Here is an 18,321-nt window from a genome sequence, read left to right as displayed (position 1 = left end):
GTTAGAAGAAGAATCGTGTCCTAAAAAGTGGTGATATCAGAGACCATCTGGTTTATTGCCCTCTATTTCCCTTCTCCTCTGGAGAAAAACGTTGCATTTTGAAAGCTGAGCGCTCCTAATCTTCATCACCCAGCCAAATGCCTCAAAAAATACATGCGTGGCTCCTAAGAACGCGTTGGCCCCTGTTCCGGTAGGAGATCCAGCGCCTGCCCGAGCTCGGGCCCGCTGCGGGGCGCAGGGGAGGGCGCACCCCACGGCGGGGAGCAGCTCGAGCCGCCGGGGCGCCCGGGCTTGCAGCGCTCCGGTGGCGCCGGAGCTTCCCTGGATGCCCTGTAGGGACCCATCTGCGGAGGAGCCCGGTTCACCGCGGGGCCTCGCTCCTCGCCCATCCGTAGCCAGACCCGCTTTCCATGCAAACCGGCGGCCGAGGATTGGCCGGAGACCACAATAGGTGTTGTTCTCCGAGTCAACCGGGAGCACGCGGGTCAATCATGGCATGGCGAAGCTCTCCGCTGTGCCAGAACCCACTAGGTAAACCGATTAAGCGAACATCAATCGCTTGGCATAATGGAAGCGAAGCTTTTATAATGAAACATTGTCACAGCGGCGCTGCCTGCTTTAAAAATAAATGTCTCGGCTTTGTGTCGGCATGAATTTTTGATAAATACCTTGGCTTTGCTGCGGCATTTATCTCACAGAAGGAGACCGTTATCTAGTAGAAATATCCTGAGCTCGCTGACGTTATCTTCCCTGTATTTTTATTAAGCGGTGTTGAGGGGAATGAGCAGCTGCTCGTTTGTCACTGGATATTGCTCTTGATACAGAATTATTAATAGAGAGGGGCAGGGGGAATCGGTGGGGTGTGTTGTCGCCATGTGGTTGGTGGCATTTAAAGTCTTTGTGCAAAGCAGCTGAATTGGTGATATATATTTTTAATGGTTTTTTTTTCTTTTTTTTTCCCCAATTCTTAAAAGGGCAACTCTGGTGGTGACGGCCCCCCTGGTCCTCCTGGCGAAAGGGTAAGACAATCCAGTGGGGCTACAGCAGAAATTAATAAAAGTCCATTAGTTGAACATGGTGCAAGAAGCTGGTTTACGATGCAGAGACAGAGATGAGGTGTTTTGCGGCGAGCGTCCTACCGAATACCTCCATGAAACAGCGAGGGGTGGGCATACATCAGCAGCAAAAAGTAAAAACCTGTTTAGAAACCCAAGCGAAATTTGCTTTTGTGGACAGAGGTATCACAAGCCACCAGCAATCCTCAGGCCCCTTCATAGGAAGGGTCAAACGGGGCTTTGATGGAGGATGCCCCATGCAAACCTCATGGCACAGGGGAAGAGCCACCCGTGTGCTCTGGCCATTCAGCCAGAGCCCTGGTTTCCTGGGGCAGGTGGTCCTCCAGGACCCCTTACTCCTTTCTCCAGGCTACAGATGCTAGGACATAGCTGGGACTTTCATGATTTTAGCCTCAATTTCTGCAGGGTTTTTTTTTTTTTTTGCTTGTAAATTTTCTACAAAATTGCCCGAGCAGGAAATGTATGAGATCGACCTCCTGCTTTACGCTCTGCTGGTTGTGACGATAGGGGAGGGGGGAGCTGCTGCCGATGGTGCTCTCGGGAAGCAGCCATCCGAGAGGCGTAAGCACGCCAGGGAGCTGGAGCGTAGAGAGCGACTTCGCGCCCCTGCTCAAACTGCCATCGGGAGCAGCGGTCCCGAAATCACAAGGTGCTCTCCTTTTATTTCTGCTCGAGACACAGGGGCTGGTAACTCCCAGGTGCTCTTGCTTGAGCTGTGATGGGCAAAGACCTATTTTTCATAGCGTTGGGAGGGAAAGGTACAAAGAGGTCAAAAACCTGCTTAACGTTTGTAGTGCTTTTTCCAACTAGACGGGCCATTCAGGTAAACGTACCCAGTGGTTCTTATTTCTCCAGGCGTTTTTTTCAAGGGATGGCCCTGTGCAGCTGGGGGCTTGCACTTTAGTGACATTTCTTTGGGGCAGAGAGGAAAGTGGCTTTCTGTATCTCTGTGCTCATCTGCTGTTCAAACAGTGGTGATATTTCATAGTAATGTGTGTAGGCTTTTTAACCATGTTTTCTGGCTTGTTTTGCATCCCAGGGACCACCAGGGCCTCAAGGACCAACTGGTTTTCCTGGACCAAAAGGCCCCCCTGTAAGTAACTCTCTTTCCAGAACATGCAAAGAAATACATTAAGTATTTTCCATCCAGCTGTGATTGCCTGTGCCAACTCAGTCTTAGCTGCTTCTCTGACAAGAGGCGATGTACCCAATAAAAGGCAATACTGAGACATCATGATAATAACGCAACGATTTAAGATTTTAAATAGCCAAGTAAATTGTGGCTGATTATAAATGTTCATTTCCTAATGACTCAATATCACCAGGATCTTTCATGGTTGCTCTGTTCTTTGTTTTTCCCTCTGTGTACTGGGAGGACAGCACACCAGAGTAACACTTCTATCTCTGCAATTATTATACACTGATGGGGGACCTCAGAAACCTTTTTGGAGTGATTTCTTTCCCTGTGGTGGACAGCTCTCTCCATCTCTGGATCTGTAAGATAAATCTTCCTTTGAGAGATTTGTGGGAAAGGGCTATATCTTTTAGGGTTTTGAGCACCCCCATTTCACTGTAAAATGAATGGGAATTAATGCAAGGATGCAAGCAGATTTCATTCAGTCCTCATTACAGTTTAACTGCCAAGCTAATGGTCATGGTTCTTCTCACTCTGTTTTTCTTCTCTAGGGTCCTCCTGGAAAGGATGGATTGCCTGGTCACCCCGGACAGAGAGGAGAAACTGTAAGTAGCCAAAAATCTTGTGTAGATCATTAGTCCTGAGTCTCGTCTTGCTGGTTGGTTTTTCTAAACCTTTCTGTGCAGCTGAGGAGATGTTGCCATGTGTTGTTTTTCTCCAAAGGTCTGTGTCTCTTCAGCTGTATGGGATGGTCTATGGGAAGCAACCCTCTTTTGGGCAGGACGAGTCGGTCTAATGATGGTTTATGTGAAGGCCATGAACCAACTTCTCTCTCTCTGTCCCCTTAATGGACTGTAGAGGTCACAGTGTGTGTCACAGTGCGTCGTGCACAGAGAAAATGCGAGCAGAGATGTAGTGAGACTCATGACTGGCATCAAAGGCAGTTGGGTTTCTGCTGTGCCGGGTGCTGCAGAGTCAGCCAGCTCCACTGCGGTCCTTGCTAAGTGGGAGGATGTTGGCTGGGGTTGAGACTGTGTCAACACACCAGCACAAGCCAGCAGTTAGTGTGGCAGGTGCTTTTAGGAAGTGGAGAAGCAGCTGGGGTGACTCCCACACAGCCCTCTGGTCGGTCTCTGCAACCTCAAGGACTCCCTGAAGCGCTCTCCCCTTAGTCCTATAAAGCGGGGCAAAGCTGGGCCTCTGAACCGCTCTTTAGTGTGATACAACTAAATCTGCACTTTTTCTCCCTCCTTCCCTTGGAAATGTGTGGATTTTACATCTCTGTTCCTGTGACATGACTCTAGGTCTGTGACAGCAGAGATTTTTCCTTTGAGAAGGGCTCCCTCCTTCACAGCTGAAGCTCTCAGCTTTCAGCCACAGCTGCTTAGGTCAGGGGCAGCTTCCTTCTCCAATTTTACTTTCTGTGGAACCTGTGATGGGAAGAAATAAATGCTTTTCCCTGTTCCTGACGCTTCATGTGGCCGACATCAAGAACTGTTGCACAGCAGAAGAGGCTTAGAGCCCAGTTTTAACAGCACCTGTTTCAAAAAGAAAGCAATTCCTGGCCAAGAGCAATGATGCAATGGTTTTGCTCTAGCTTTTCTGTCCATACTGGTTACTGCTTGAGTATCAGCCACTGCTTTAGCACACCGGTAAGAAGAGCATCCCTGCTGCTACTGCCTTTTAGCTAAAGCTCCTCGTGGTGGCCTCACAAAGTTTGGCCTAAGCCCCGCTCCAGCAATAATCACTTGCCGAACGTGGCTCCAGTGCAAGGAGCGGCTCCTGGCTGTTTTAGGTACCTTACTGTATCGTGCGCATACTGCTTTGTCAATTTTAAAAGATTTTGTTGCACAGATGTAATCATTGTTTCTCACCAAAGGAGAATGATGAGGCATGTGGAAGGTATGATAATACGGCTGTTGTACGTCTCTGGTGATCTGTTTTCTGCACCTTTTTTGCTTAAAAGATACCCTAAGCAAAAATGATCGTTGTGCCATGTATTCTTGTGCATGCAGTGATTAGTATCTTTCTGTTTTGTGTTTTTGGGGATTTTTATTCTTTTTCCTCAACTGATTATAATCCAGCTCATTTGCTGCTGTTGATATTTTGCTCTCCCCAACACTGCATGCTGCATGTTAGCAGATAGACTCTTCTTTGTTCTGTGTTTATTTTACAGGAAAAAAAACAACTTCTTCTACTCAGCTTTGCATTTTTCTCCACTGCCTTTCCTAGCAAATGAACATTAAAAAGGCTTTGCACATTATGCATTTTTTTCCCCTCAACTTATCACACAAAAATTTAATTAACTTGCCTGGCATTTGCTAAGCGAGGCAATGCAAATACTGCTCAATGCAACACCGGATATTTATTAACGCTCCGTAAGACTGACTATGGCGACGCTTGTGGTATTTTCAAGCACACAATCCTCAGGTCAGGATTAGCTTAAAGGTGAAGAGAAGAGCGTTCGCCTGCCAAAGTCTGATTGTGACATTTAGTCTTCTTTCATTGAGTTATCTGTAGCATTAGGGACACCTAAATGGAAATCAGAAAAAGCAGTGAAGTCTTTACTTGCTTCTGCTGCTTTTGAGACTGGAGTAGAGCATCCGACTCCAAGTGAGTGTGTATATGAACTTGGCTTTCAATTGTTTTGGGTCTGAAAGTATTCCCTGATGGCTTTCTTTAGTCACTCTGGTAATAACTTTTACCTATTTGAACAAATACTTCCAGAAAACAAACTTCTGTTCATCTTTGGCTGGAAGAAGCTTGCAAAGAGCACTTCCCTTCTGGGGCGCACACGGACATGCGCAGAGATGCAGGCAGCAGCCGAGACCCCCATGTTTGCGGCCGGATGCCTGTGTGCCGGCCCTTTTCATAGCTCCAACTTTTGGCTGTTGGAAATCATTCGGTTTAGTCTGTCTATGAGACTACCAACTTTAAAGCCCAGGATGACTTTTAAAGCAAATGGCCAGTGCTGTATCACTTAAGATAATTTCCTGTTTCTTTCCCTCTTTTTTGTCCCCTTTCCTTACGCCATGCCGAAAGGGGAGGAGATGAGCACAAAAACAAGTTAAATATTATTTCCACCTCGGTAACCTTGTTAGTGCGCTCTGTACCTTCATGCACGAAAACCCAGACTTGAAATCTGCATCTCGTGTGGTTCCCTTTATTTTGCCTATGAGTTAGCAAATATAGGGCATGTTGAAGAATGCCTAAATATTTGGCCATATTAGACTTTATTAGACTTATTAACTTGGGGTGTTTAAAAAAAAGGGGGGGGGGAAGGAAAATTCAGACAGGATAAGGAAAAAAAAAGAATAAAAAAGGAGTTTTCTAAATCCAGCATAGAAGTAGTTGAAATGTTTTTCTAAAAATAGGGTTTAAATTGTACTTTTGTTTTACACAGATTTTTTTGCCATTTCCCCATCAACTGTGGGATATTTTCTGTGATCTGCAGACAGCTATAACAGTGTTGGGTAGTTTTTTAGCATGACGCAGTACCATTGGCTTGGGACTTACCTGATCATCTTTCCTGGCAATGAGAAAATTAGTCTTTAAGCCCTAAATGACATTTCTCAAACATGTCAACATGCTATAGTGAGAATGATAATTATGTGCTTTTTAGAGAGTGGTTCAGGAGAACTAAACAATTGCTGTGGTGATAGTTCATTACTGTCACCCTTTAAAGGTCATTATAAGAAGCTGCCATGGGTCTCAGATTTACATTATTCATCATCATTTGGTGATCCAAAGAGAAACACATTTGTGATTTTTTTTTCAACAGATGTTGATGAAGGAAATAAAACTTCACTCAAAACCCCAAGCTGACATGGTTGCCTGCTTCAGCAGAACTAGGGATTTGTGCTGCCTACGCGAAAAATGAAAGATGGTCACCCAGCCTTAGAGCTCCTGAGGAGTGAAGCATAAAATAGCAATTATACCAGAACTGGGAGTAGGAGAAGGGAAGTTGTTATTAAGAATTGCTCGGCATTAAGAAACTCGCACATTCTGACTTTTTAATGGCCATTTCCTCTGTAGGTTTCAGGAGTGTAGCAAATTTTTTATATGTATACGGCCAGTCCTTCAGGCAAACCACAGTAGCTCCATCAAAATAGCTGAGCTGAGGATCTGGTCCCCACCGGAAAGACCTGCTCCTCTGGGGAGTGCTGCCCCCAGAGTCCTTGCTGGAGCTGGGAGACTTTGATCATCTCTTTTCCCCTCCACCCCCCTGTAAATATACAGATAGAGATTTTCCATCTTGTGTTTGATTTCTTCTTTCTTTTGCCTTTGGGTGTCCATCCTTTCATAGTCAATAGTCTCCTCCGAGGAGGAGCAGTCCAGGAGCAGTCTGTGACCCTCGTTTGACTGCTTGTGAGAAGTGTCATCTGTTGTCTTTTCCCTTTTTCCAACAGGGTTTCCAAGGCAAGACAGGCCCTCCAGGCCCTCCTGGTGTCGTAGGCCCTCAGGTAAGAAATGGCTGCTCCATGGCTGAGCCTTGCCAGTGTGGCACCCCAGGCTGGAGACCCCAGGGATGCACTGGCTTAGCTGGGAGCTGGTGGGATGGCAGATTGCCCAGTGCAGAGACTCCTGCTCCGGGGGAGGTGAAGTTGCGTCAAAGTGAGCGTGCTGTTTTGGAAATTCCTGGCTGCAGGATTGTGCGATGGATCAGGGTTTGCCCCGCTGTCTTTGTGCAGAGGCCCAGCTTGTTTAGGCCTTAGGATGGTGCTTGGACAAAGTGCCTGAAGGCCTCCAGCCCCATCCTGCTTGGCATGTTGCAATGTGAGGGGTGAGCAGTGGTGCAGCGCCGGATCTCACCAGTGCTGCTGTAAATAAGGTGGTGCCTGTGAAGTTAACAGAACTACCTTGGTGTAAAATTGGTGTGGGATGAGAGACAGAGACCATCTCTGGTCCTTTGCCATCCTCCCTAATGTTGGAGAAGATACTGCACAGACCCTAACTAAATGACCGTAAGGAACCAAAGAGTTCAATGCAATCTTGAATGCCCCAGCAGGTTGTATAGCCCTTCAGGGCAGCATAAGCGTGATGCACCAGTGCCCTTACATTTCATTATGAGGAAATGTAGTGATTTTCTGCTCTGTCAGAGCTATTTTTTTTCTTTAAGTCTCAACAAACTGTGCAATCTGGAAATAGTATCTGCACAACTGGTATCTGTACCCCTGAATACAGGCTTGCAGGCCTCATGCATCAGTATTATAGGTAATTTTAGACTGAATAGGACTGGGTTTTGGTAGTCGTCTTTTCTGAACTGCTGGGGGGGTACACTCTTTAATTAAAAAGTAATTAACTTGTCCTCTTAAATTCTTTAATGGTAGTGTCAATTCTACAGTTTATAAATTCCCTGATTAGGGGCAATTCCCTGATTCTGTCCGTCTTCTCAAGTGCAAATTAGGTTTTGTGGCAACTTTATTTGGCTCTGTTGTGCATAGTTAGTGTGATGTGTGGTTGCTGAGTGATCACAACGTTATCATTCTGCTTGCACTAAGTGGCACCCTGCAGTGTGACATGAATTACAACCATGGTCCCAGCGGACACCAATGTGCAGGGATGTTATGGTCTTGTGCATATGGCTTTTGTCCTCCTCCGAAATGGGCCGCTTGGGAACCTTCTGCCTAGAGCCTTATGTTACACTCGTCACCATTAGTGCCCATGTACGGCACAGAGGCAGTCAATAATTGCCATGTACTACAAGCCTCATCCATTATTTATGGCCAATATGAGGAAGAAATAGCATGATTGTAGAATACTTAGGAAGCTTTCAATATAAAAAGCCCTAAGCATAATAACTGTGATAGTAGTAACTGTCACTTATGTGAACACTTGAATTCCAGAGGTTCCCAATGCCACTAGATTGTTAAGTGCCATTTTACCCACCTCCAAAACAATGTCCCTTTATATGTTAAAGAAAATATCCCTACCGGGCTTCCCAGTGGCACCATGCATGACAGCTAAGGGAAGAAGCATCTTCTGTCCCATTGCAGCTTAAAGGATGAAACTGATAAACTTTACCAGTTTCTTCATTGCTTTCTTTGCTGATCTCCAACACCTTCTCCTTAATCTGTTTCTTTAGGGTCCGACTGGTGAGACTGGCCCAATGGGTGAGCGGGGACATCCAGGCCCTCCAGGTCCCCCTGGTGAACAAGGTCTTCCTGGCCTCACTGGAAAGGAAGGGACCAAGGTAGGCTGTTTGCCCATCTACTGTGACTGCTATTGCAGTCCAATCTGCAGCATATGACAGAGATGAAGATGAATCCAAGTTCACTTTGTGGGATGGGGAGCCAGCAGGCTATTGAATTTACCTTCCTTGCAAGTTTGGATGCCCACCTCTCTCCCAAAGGTGAAGAGGGAAGATTCGGGAAAGAAATCATGTTTCACAATGTCTCATTGAGAGCTGAGTCCAGAGAGAGGAGCTGGGTCCTTATGGAGTCTGCAGGTCCTTAGGTATTTATCATTGTAATTGCAGGGTGACCCTGGTCCTGCCGGTCTCCCAGGAAAGGATGGTCCCCCGGGCTTGCGAGGCTTCCCTGGAGAGAGAGGCCTCCCTGGCCCAATTGTAAGTAGAGGCTCCTCCGGTCTTTCCAGTGGGAAGGATGCACAGGCAGTGCAACACACAGCTCCAGAAATGACTTTGTTTTCCTGTCTTCCTCCTTCCAGGGTGCTACGGGACTGAAAGGCAACGAAGGTCCCCCAGGCCCCCCAGGTCCAGCAGTAAGTATCCTTGTCCTTACAGGCACCACCTAATGCATTTACAAGCTTGGCAAGCCAAAACTGAGGTTTAGTCACAGCTCAGTACTTTATCCGTTATTCCCTTTGCACTGTCTTACTACTTGCTGGATACTACGTTATTTTACAAGACACACGTGTAATAGCTCAATCATTTTGTGGTGTCAGGCATGAACATATGTGACAAGCTGAGGGAACTGGATGATTCAGGACATCAAGAATGAGGAAGCTGAGCATTTTGCTTCTAAGTCACCAGCTTTCCTTCTGAAAGTTGTTCCCACTTGAGATTCTTGCACAGTGCAGCCCTCCTGGAAGAAAATATTCATCATCGAACCCTCCCTGCTGCATTAGCTGTGAAATGGCTCATGCTCTTTTTCCAGACTCTGATAATATGCCCCCCAGGAACTGAGCTCCCTGCACCATCCCAAGAAGAACTCGGCTATTCCAGGCATTTTAATTAAAAAGAATCTGCAGGACCTCTTGGGCTGATGGTACCAAGTCATTACATGGCAGTCACCCCATCAAACATGCTCTCATACTGACATCCGCACTTGATGCACTTGCAGCGTCCTGCTGCTGGGTTACTTTCTTTCCGTAGCTGTATAAAGCCTTATATGCCGATTAATGTTTCCTTCCTTCTCTAAACAGGGTTCTCCTGGCGAGCGAGGTCCTGCTGGTTCAGCTGGCCCAATAGGCCTGCCAGGGCGACCCGGCCCACAAGGACCTCCGGGACCTGCAGGTGAAAAGGGAGCCCCAGTAAGTACTGGTATAAGATTAACAGCTGTGAGTCAAATAGGTATTTGTATGCTGGGGAGCCGAGTGTGGAGACAGTCCCTGGGGTAGGTATGTAAAGGGAAAAAAAAAAAAATTAAGAATCCGATTAAGGAAGAATTGTCTAATCTTGGGTGCATCAAGACAGGTAACATTATCTGCTAAACCGCCCTGTTTGGGACATCCATGCTATCAAAAATGGATGTGATCTTAGGGACCAAAATGACTTCAGGCAGTAGGAAGGTATATGGATTCTGAAGAGGTGAAATGAGAGGCTGTGTGACCTTGTTGTGACAAATAGCCACAGGACAGGCCTCTGGGCAGTGAAGTGAACCTCGTCAGCACTTATGAGAATGGGAGTGAAGCACCAGCTGCAGTCGTTTCCATTGGGCCCAAATCTGAGCAGTACTTTTGAAGGGAGAATGGATGCGATGGAATAAGCCACTCGAGACTGTAGCTAAGCAACAGAAGTAACAGCCACTCTGAAAAAAGTGATGAGGAATAAAATTCTTATCCCTGCTCTATCCCTGACCAAGAGCCCGCATGAGGTGGCATGGGCGTTTGTGTTTCTAGTTGGGGATGCTGTGTGCTCCTACAGCACACGCGTGCCAAGTTCTCCCACCAGCACCCATAGGAAGGGCTGCTTTAAGCAGGACTCGGGCAGGTAGCTGCTGAGTCCTGCCATATGGTCCTTCTCCTGCATGTTCACCAGCCTGTGCAGGCTGTCAAGTCTTTCGCTCCTGAGGCGTGCACGTGAAGCATCACGTGAAGGCAGGAGAGACTATTTTTGTGATTGAAGAGCACAGCATCGTGGCAGTCCCAAGGAGGAAGGCTGTGCATCTCTTTCACACCCAAATGGTTTTGTAGAGGAATATCACTGACTTTTGGTTTGCCTGATTCAAACTCAGGCTCAGCTTTAGATCCAGCAAAATGGGCAAATGCTGGCATCAGTGATTTCAGACTACACCAGGACACTTAGGTTGATTGATTGCTGTTATTAAAGGTGTTTATCAACTACTGTATTCTGTATTTGCAGGCTTATTAGAAACACTAGTAGCTAGTCCAGAGGCAAGAATTTCCTGGTGAATCAGCTCTATGAACATCTGTACTGCCAAGTGTCTATATGATGTGTTATTGGATAGATGAATAGGCAATTTATGTGGCATCTGATTATTCAGAGGAGAGTACCCAGGATTTAGATGCAATTAAATTATGTACTAGGAAGCTGAAAAATATCCACTGTTCAGTTCCTATAAACAAACAAATTTGAAGGCTCCAATAGGAGGAATACAAGTAGATTGTTTGAGCAGGAGGTAGCAGAGATTGTTTTATCCACTTAATGTGTTTTCCTTTGCCCAGAAGGCTCAGGAGGGAGGTCAGGGTCTCCTGAGAAATCTCCATCTGCTGTGCAGTAGCCAGGAAGGAGGCATTGTAAGCGTTCGTGTAGTCAGGACTGGCATCAGTAAGAATTGGCTTGTGGGAATAAAAAATAGTTGGAGTCTTGTTCCCTATTGTGAGAGAGATATGAGAGAGATGACAGAGGGCTCAGACTGAACGTGCTTATATTGTTATAGCAGCAAAATTACAGCCATGATGTAGGTATTCACCATTTAGATTTATCTGTGTTTTATTTGTCTCCTGAGATAGAAATTTTGTCTTGCTTGAGACAGGGAACACAGAGAGACCTATGAAATATCTGCTGAAAACTAGTTTTGTTATACATGATTATATCATCGGGGTCATTAGCTGATGAATGTTAACAGGTTTTAATGGGTAGATTGGAAGGTGAAGGAGTGCGCTATGTAACCTGTCTGCTCATTACATTTTTAGGGTGAGAAAGGTCCTCAAGGACCAGCTGGTCGGGATGGCATCCAGGGCCCAGTTGGACTCCCAGGGCCAGCAGGTCCTGTTGGGCCACCTGGAGAAGATGGAGACAAGGTGAGAAAAGTCTCTCTGCTGTGCAGGGTTACTCTTGGAAGAAACTGTGCAACGTTACCCTTCTGCGCCATGCTGACCTGCTGCTTGCGTTTTATCGTGTCAGATGTGCTGCATATCATAACATAAGGATGTTTCACAGTGCTTCCAATCCCATTAGATCTGCAGTCAGATTTGAGAGAGAATCAGTGTGCTGCATGTGCATTGTCAACTAAACTGTTGAATTCCAGTTAGTCTCCCTATAAGCTTATACCAGGTGGCCTGGCCTCAGATTCCTGTCCTTTTCCAATTAATTACATTTCCCCATTCTTTCACTCCCTCTGGACAGGAGGATTCCTAGAAAACATTAGCTGGGACATGTCACTCATCACTGCTAACAAGGTTAGCAAAATGATACTTCCTGCATCTAGCAGCAGCTCAGAAAAGTTTTAGGATGCAAAAGGATTTGGTTACACCTGGAGTGGCCGAATCTCTGGCCTTTTTCAAAACTTATTGGGCGAAGGTTTATGGGAATTGGCGTCTTTGGAACAGGGCCCAGATGTGCAAGACTTGATTGTCGAGATATGTAAGTGGTCACCAAGGTGTGTGAACTAACTGTGCACCTTTACACCTGACAGGGCGAGATTGGGGAACCCGGCCAGAAGGGCAGCAAGGGCGACAAAGGGGAACAGGTAAGTGGGGCACGTCTTTGGTAGCTGCTTTCTTGTAGGAACATGTGGTTACATTGTGTTATTTGCTGGAAACAGAACTATATATTTTTAATTTCTTCCTGTTATTTCACCCCTCACCTTTTCTTCATCAAATACCAACACAATGTAAAAAAGAATGAGTGCACTAAGGTGCATTTCTTCTCCAGGTCACTGGGACACACTGAGAAGTTTCCATGTCACCTTTCTACTATGTAAATATCTGTGAAACATTAGCAGCCCTTGCAATTAAAGTTGCATATTGAGCCGTAGTCCCTTCTCTAGTTGCTTATAACTTGTTAAAGCACTCTTTTTATACTCAGGTGCTGAGGAATGGAAAAGATATTACACATAAGTATCTAGCATCTAGAGAGAACTGAGTGGTATGATATTGCTTGACTGCAGCAAAGATATGTGACTGATGACTAAAATCAAATTCTCTTGTAAATATACTGAAGGAAGAGGTCAGACTGCATGGGTTTTGGCTTTCTTGGTCCTTCAGGTATTTAGCCTGACCTCCCAGGAGGTGATATTGGAGGTAACAGTGACATGTCAAACTTGTTATGTTACTCAGAAACACACAGAAGGTTTCTTCCTTTCCAGAAATATTTCTGACTTCCATTTCCCCAGAAAGTGTTTGGCAAAACAAGTTTTGGAGTGAGACTCTTTAGACATGTCCTTCAGTGCAGTGCTATCGTGCTGTTGGCACCAGTCCTGCTGGAGACTGGTGTGTCCAGGGAGACTTGACCCAATCTTCCCACTGGCACTTGAGAGTTTGTGTCAGTCTAATGGAGACTGTGCTGGAAGGGCTTCTCATTTTATAGGTGAATTTTTTTTACTCTGTGCTCCCAAATGTGATGCTGCATTTCTGTTTCTTGACAGGGTCCACCAGGTCCCACAGGACCACAGGGTCCAATTGGTCAGCCAGGCCCAGCTGTGAGTATTGTCCCCTGTTAGTAGTAATCCTATTTCTTACCAAAAACTGTCCTTGGGAAATGCTGTAAAGAATTGCTATTTGTGACTGCCACTGACTGCTAAAAGTGGTTGGGGATGGGGCTTTGCACATAGCACGTGCCTGTGCTAAGCCTTGTTAGACCCTTTCCTTGTAGGGTGCTGATGGAGAGCCAGGTCCCAGAGGACAGCAAGGCCTCTTTGGTCAGAAAGGTGATGAAGGACCCAGAGGTTTCCCTGGTCCCCCTGGCCCAGTGGGCTTGCAGGTAATTTCCAGCATCAAGGGAGTGCTTAGGGTAATGAGAGCCAGCCAGCTGAGCTAAGAATTATTCCTTCCAACATCTCTACAGGGCTTGCCTGGACCGCCTGGTGAGAAGGGAGAAACAGGGGATGTTGGGCAAATGGTAAGATGTTTTACTCCTTTCATTTTCATCAATGATATAAATATTGCTTCAAAAAACATCTTAAATTTGTCTCCCCTTTCTTTCAGGGCCCACCAGGCCCACCTGGACCCAGAGGTCCCTCTGGACCACCAGGAGCAGATGGTCCACAGGGTCCTCCTGGGGGAATAGGAAATCCTGGTGCAGTAGGAGAGAAGGTAAAGCATCTGGGCAAACCTGATTTAAGCCAGCAGGAAGTTTGCTACCAAAGTCATTCAGGGGTTTTGTTAATGAGAAGCTGTTCTTTGTTAGATATCAGTGTATCAGTGATCATTTGAAATGGCGAAAGGAAACAGAAAAGCCTGTCCAGGAAGATAAGCCAGGTCTGCTTGTCAGTGTAGCTCTGGCTCACGATGTGAGCATTGCCTTCCTTTCTCCCCACTGCCCGCATGTGAAATGAATCACAGAGGGCTCAGGTGGACAAGTGTCTACCAACTGCCATTGCACACTGTGCTAATCACCGCAATTGCTGGTGGTCTCATGGGAGAACCCTGGGAGGATTTGTCTGGGAGCCTGAACTAATTTTTTGGGTGACAAGGTGAGAGGGCAGGAGAGTGGGGCAGTGATGGGATAATTCATGGCTGTGGTCATCTGATTCACTTGGTGTATAAATAGGTGTATTTACAGAAGGCAGCTTCTCCCAGCTCGAAGCACATTTAATTCTGTTCCTGAGATACTTGTAATAGTGTTTTCTTCTCAGTTAAGTAAACAGATTTATTTAAGAATGTATATGTTGCAGTGTTTTTGTTATTATGAGCCAACAAGATGGAAATGCACCCACATGGAAAAGAAAATAATAATGCAGTGTCTGCTGAAGAGCACGAAGAAGGAAATCTCCTGGAGAAGCGGTGTCAGCCTGGTGTGCTGCTGAGACTCACAACTCCCACTGAGCTCAGGGGGAACAGATGATGTTCAGCATATTAGCAGAAACTCAGCACCCTTCAGAAACTGGCCTGCGGGTCAGTCAGTGCTAGGCCATGAGTGACAGTGCTGTAGCTGGAATTGCTTAGAATATTTTAGCCCTTAATCCACAAGTAATGGTTTAGGATTTTTTGTTTGTTTTCTCATGAGCTTTTGCTTCCACTCTCCTGCTGAGGACTGACTGGGAGCACTCTCCACTGTGACCATGGAGTACTATAGCAATAGCAGCATAACTGTATTCATCTGCTTTTCCCATCTGTAGGGTGAACCTGGGGAATCTGGTGAGCCTGGTCTTCCTGGGGAGGTTGGCCTCCCGGTAAGTATGCTACAGGTTAACTCTTGCTCTTTTAGTAGACTTTAAATACTCTGTCTTCTGGTACAGAAGAGCTTTTCTTCAGTGGTTTTCCCTAAGGTTAAAGGGATTTCAGAAGGGCATGGATGTGGATGGGACTGCAGGGACTGAACCAGCTGTTTCCCGGTTCTGGGGTCAGGCAGAGACATTGTCGGTGGCCCTAAGGGGCTGGCGCTGCCATGTTACAGGATATTTATGGTATAACATATAGTCGCTGAATATGGGCTACACATGATTTAACAACATGAGTGCCATTAAATATTTGTGGGAAGGGATTGCTAAAACATGTACTCATGTTTTAAGATATGAATGGAGGTTCTTTTTCAGAATTGATTAAAAGATAATTAGAGATTGTGAAATTATTTCCCTGGGTAATGGAAACACCCTTTTTCTTTACAGGGTCCTAAAGGTGAAAGAGGTGAAAAAGGTGAAGCAGGTCCTTCAGGTGCTGCTGGTCCACCTGGCCCCAAAGGTCCACCAGGTGATGATGGTCCCAAGGGCAGCCCTGTAAGTACATCATCCTGCCAGAACTGTGCTTCCTTGTCTTGCCCAGCAGAGATTTCCTTGTGCAAAGATGTTTTGCGAAGATGTTTGTGGAAATTTGAAATAGTTTAGCAGACAGAATTATGCCCCCTAATGATATGTGGTATTAATCTGTTCCTTTACAGCACTAATGAGGAAAAGACCTAACTGTACAATATATTCCAACAATACTTGAGTTGTTAGGTTTTTTTGCATGCTGTCTTGAAACTCATCTCTGTGGGCCCACAGCAGGTTTACTTTGCACTTGAGCTTATGCATTGGCAAGGTCCTCTGCATCAGTGAAGCTTCTGAAATAGCATAGAGGAAATTTCTGTGAATTTGGGATTTTTCCCTTTAGGGTCAGATCCCTGATGATGCAAATTGGCATAGCTCTACTGAAGCCAGTAGAGCTATACTGATTTATACCAGATGACAATGGTACAGTATTTGTCTTTCCTGCTCCTTTGATGCTTGCAGGTTGAAGAAATTTATTATGTGATAAGCAAAGATGGCACGAAATAGCAGAGGAGGCAGGGGAGTTAGTCATCTCTCTTAACAGATGGGTTTTTGGAGATATTGCATTATTGGTTGGAACCTATTGTCTGAACGCTGTTCTCAGAATCAATTGAAGTGCACAATAGACACTGTACTGAGAAGAGTCGTGAAGTGTTTTAGTCATTAAATGCATTGAGAGGATCTTTATGTGAAAAATTTCACACATCATGTAGCAAGCAAATGCAAAACTTTCTAATCTGCACTAAACTGTGAGGATTTCACTGTCACTTGTGCAATGTATTTATGAAAAACTAGATGAAATTCACAGTGTTAAAAGCAGAGATTTCCATAGTCCAGATCTGGAGCTGAACTGATAACTGTGATCAGATGAAATATACTGAGGATGCAAAGCTGGGAAGTGAACTGGGACTGTTTGAGGTTGAAGGCTTAGGATTTTGATCTGTAGGGTGACGACTCATGTTACTGGGGTAGCAGGTACCTGGTGCTCTGCAGTTCCCCAAAGGCACTCTCTCTGATTTGTGGATCTCTTTATTATCTCTTTTCAGGGTCCAGTTGGTTTCCCTGGTGACCCTGGTCCTCCCGGAGAACCTGGTCCAGCTGTAAGTGTTTGTCTCACAGAAGTGCACTTAGGTTTTTCCTCTAGATTTTGTGAAATACAACTATTCCTTGATCATTCAGTAGCAGCTCCTCTGGCATTTACTCTTCCTTTTCTTGGGAAAGAGTAGAAAGTCCTGCCATAAGATTGTTCTTCTGACCATGCTAAAATCATTGGGACAGTAGCAATATAAATGTGTCTTGTTATCCACAGTATTTGACACGTGAGTCAGGAAGTTTGCCATTGCTGGCCTTCCCGATGGGAAGGCATGGTGCCTGGTGACGTGAAAACAAGCGGAACCACTCCTGCTACTGCTGCACTCCATTCAACTCCATTCATACCCTAAATAAGCCTGCTTGTTTCTTTCTTCTCCCCTTTTAGGGACAAGATGGTCCCCCTGGTGACAAAGGTGATGACGGCGAACCTGGGCAGACTGTGAGTAAAATGACGGACAGGATCTGTGTTGTTCAGTCCCAGCAGTTTCTGTGCTGAAGTCCAAGGACTTAAACATAGAAGGACGTACAGCATCTAATTCCCACCAGCTTCTACTGCGCTGACTTCACCCAGTGTCTGCAAAACCCTCTCCTTCCCTCCTCTCTGCCTAAGCCTGGTTGCAGCCATCTATCTTGGCTGCTTGGTAATACATTCTGAAAGGAAAAATTAGCTTTAAAAAACAAAATTTAGCCTTTAATTTTAAGTTTTCTGTGCCTTATGGCATTACATTGTGGGAAGGGATAAAACAAGATACCACCTGCACCTCCAAGGAGGTGTCAGAAGTTGTACTGACCGCCTACACCTCGGCTTAGCACCAACTCTAGATCTCAGATCGTGTTTTACATGCTTGTTCTTCCCTTCCACATCTCATGGTACATTCATGGCTTGTTGTCCTCCACTCTCCATCTAGGGTTCCCCTGGTCCCACAGGAGAGCCAGGCCCCTCCGGACCGCCGGGAAAAAGGGTAAGCTGATTATTTAGGAATATTTTTCTGTATATAGTTGTATTGATTTTTTGAAAGTAATGTTATTTTTAGGTTTAAAGAAAATGCAAAGCAGTAGTTGTGTAAAAAAAAATGTAATGTGCCATTCACAGCCATTGGAAATTGATGGGAAGTTATTGACTAAATTCCATGATTTTTTATAGCTTTTAACACCCGAATGAAAACATAAATATTAAGTGCGCCTGCTCTTCCTCCCTTGCTGGCAGAGCCCAGGGATTCATTTATCAAGAAGCTAATTTATAAAGCTTTTCAGAGATATTTGTCTCCATGTTGTCTTCTTCCCTAGGGCTGTAGCATCATTTTGGTAATTCCACTAGACCGTTTCAGATCAGTAGTGATCAAACCGTGTTTTGTATCTGTTTTGTGCTTTCTCTAGGGTCCTCCTGGTCCAGCTGGTCCCGAAGGAAGACAAGGAGAGAAAGGAGCCAAGGTAAGGGCTGAATGGGTTTTGACTTCTACCATATGCTTCGCATGCCAAAACGCCGATAACATTGTGTTTTGAAAGAAAGTGATTCGATTTTGCTGTATGTTGTAACAAATTAGCCTGAATTTGGGGCCGTCTGCTTCAAAACTAAGTGTACGTTTTGTCTTTTAACAGACTCCTTGGATATAATTAGGGCTTAGTAAGGTTATGGGAATGTTTTTCTTTTTCTGAAATGACTGAGTGCCATAATTGGCGATTTAAT

General features: G+C 45.5%; 1 protein-coding gene across 2 annotated transcripts in view; it reads left to right on the top strand.

The window, feature by feature from the left end:
- The window catches only part of COL5A1 (collagen type V alpha 1 chain), a 174,428-nt gene that overhangs the window by 138,301 nt on the left and 17,806 nt on the right, over positions 1-18,321 (top strand). For both annotated transcript variants that reach the window (XM_067309219.1, XM_067309218.1), the window contains 20 exons: positions 975-1,019; positions 2,116-2,169; positions 2,763-2,816; positions 6,621-6,674; positions 8,297-8,404; positions 8,690-8,779; positions 8,881-8,934; positions 9,598-9,705; positions 11,551-11,658; positions 12,273-12,326; positions 13,224-13,277; positions 13,451-13,558; positions 13,643-13,696; positions 13,783-13,890; positions 14,916-14,969; positions 15,405-15,512; positions 16,589-16,642; positions 17,020-17,073; positions 17,543-17,596; positions 18,012-18,065. In XM_067309219.1, the coding sequence (XP_067165320.1) occupies positions 975-1,019; positions 2,116-2,169; positions 2,763-2,816; positions 6,621-6,674; positions 8,297-8,404; positions 8,690-8,779; positions 8,881-8,934; positions 9,598-9,705; positions 11,551-11,658; positions 12,273-12,326; positions 13,224-13,277; positions 13,451-13,558; positions 13,643-13,696; positions 13,783-13,890; positions 14,916-14,969; positions 15,405-15,512; positions 16,589-16,642; positions 17,020-17,073; positions 17,543-17,596; positions 18,012-18,065 (1,431 nt within the window). The remainder of the gene's footprint in view (positions 1-974; positions 1,020-2,115; positions 2,170-2,762; positions 2,817-6,620; positions 6,675-8,296; positions 8,405-8,689; positions 8,780-8,880; positions 8,935-9,597; positions 9,706-11,550; positions 11,659-12,272; positions 12,327-13,223; positions 13,278-13,450; positions 13,559-13,642; positions 13,697-13,782; positions 13,891-14,915; positions 14,970-15,404; positions 15,513-16,588; positions 16,643-17,019; positions 17,074-17,542; positions 17,597-18,011; positions 18,066-18,321) is intronic.

The sequence above is a fragment of the Apteryx mantelli genome, chromosome 21, assembly GCF_036417845.1.
Source record: "Apteryx mantelli isolate bAptMan1 chromosome 21, bAptMan1.hap1, whole genome shotgun sequence".
Classification (NCBI taxonomy): domain Eukaryota; kingdom Metazoa; phylum Chordata; class Aves; order Apterygiformes; family Apterygidae; genus Apteryx; species Apteryx mantelli.
This window is presented reverse-complemented; position numbering and strand designations above follow the sequence as displayed.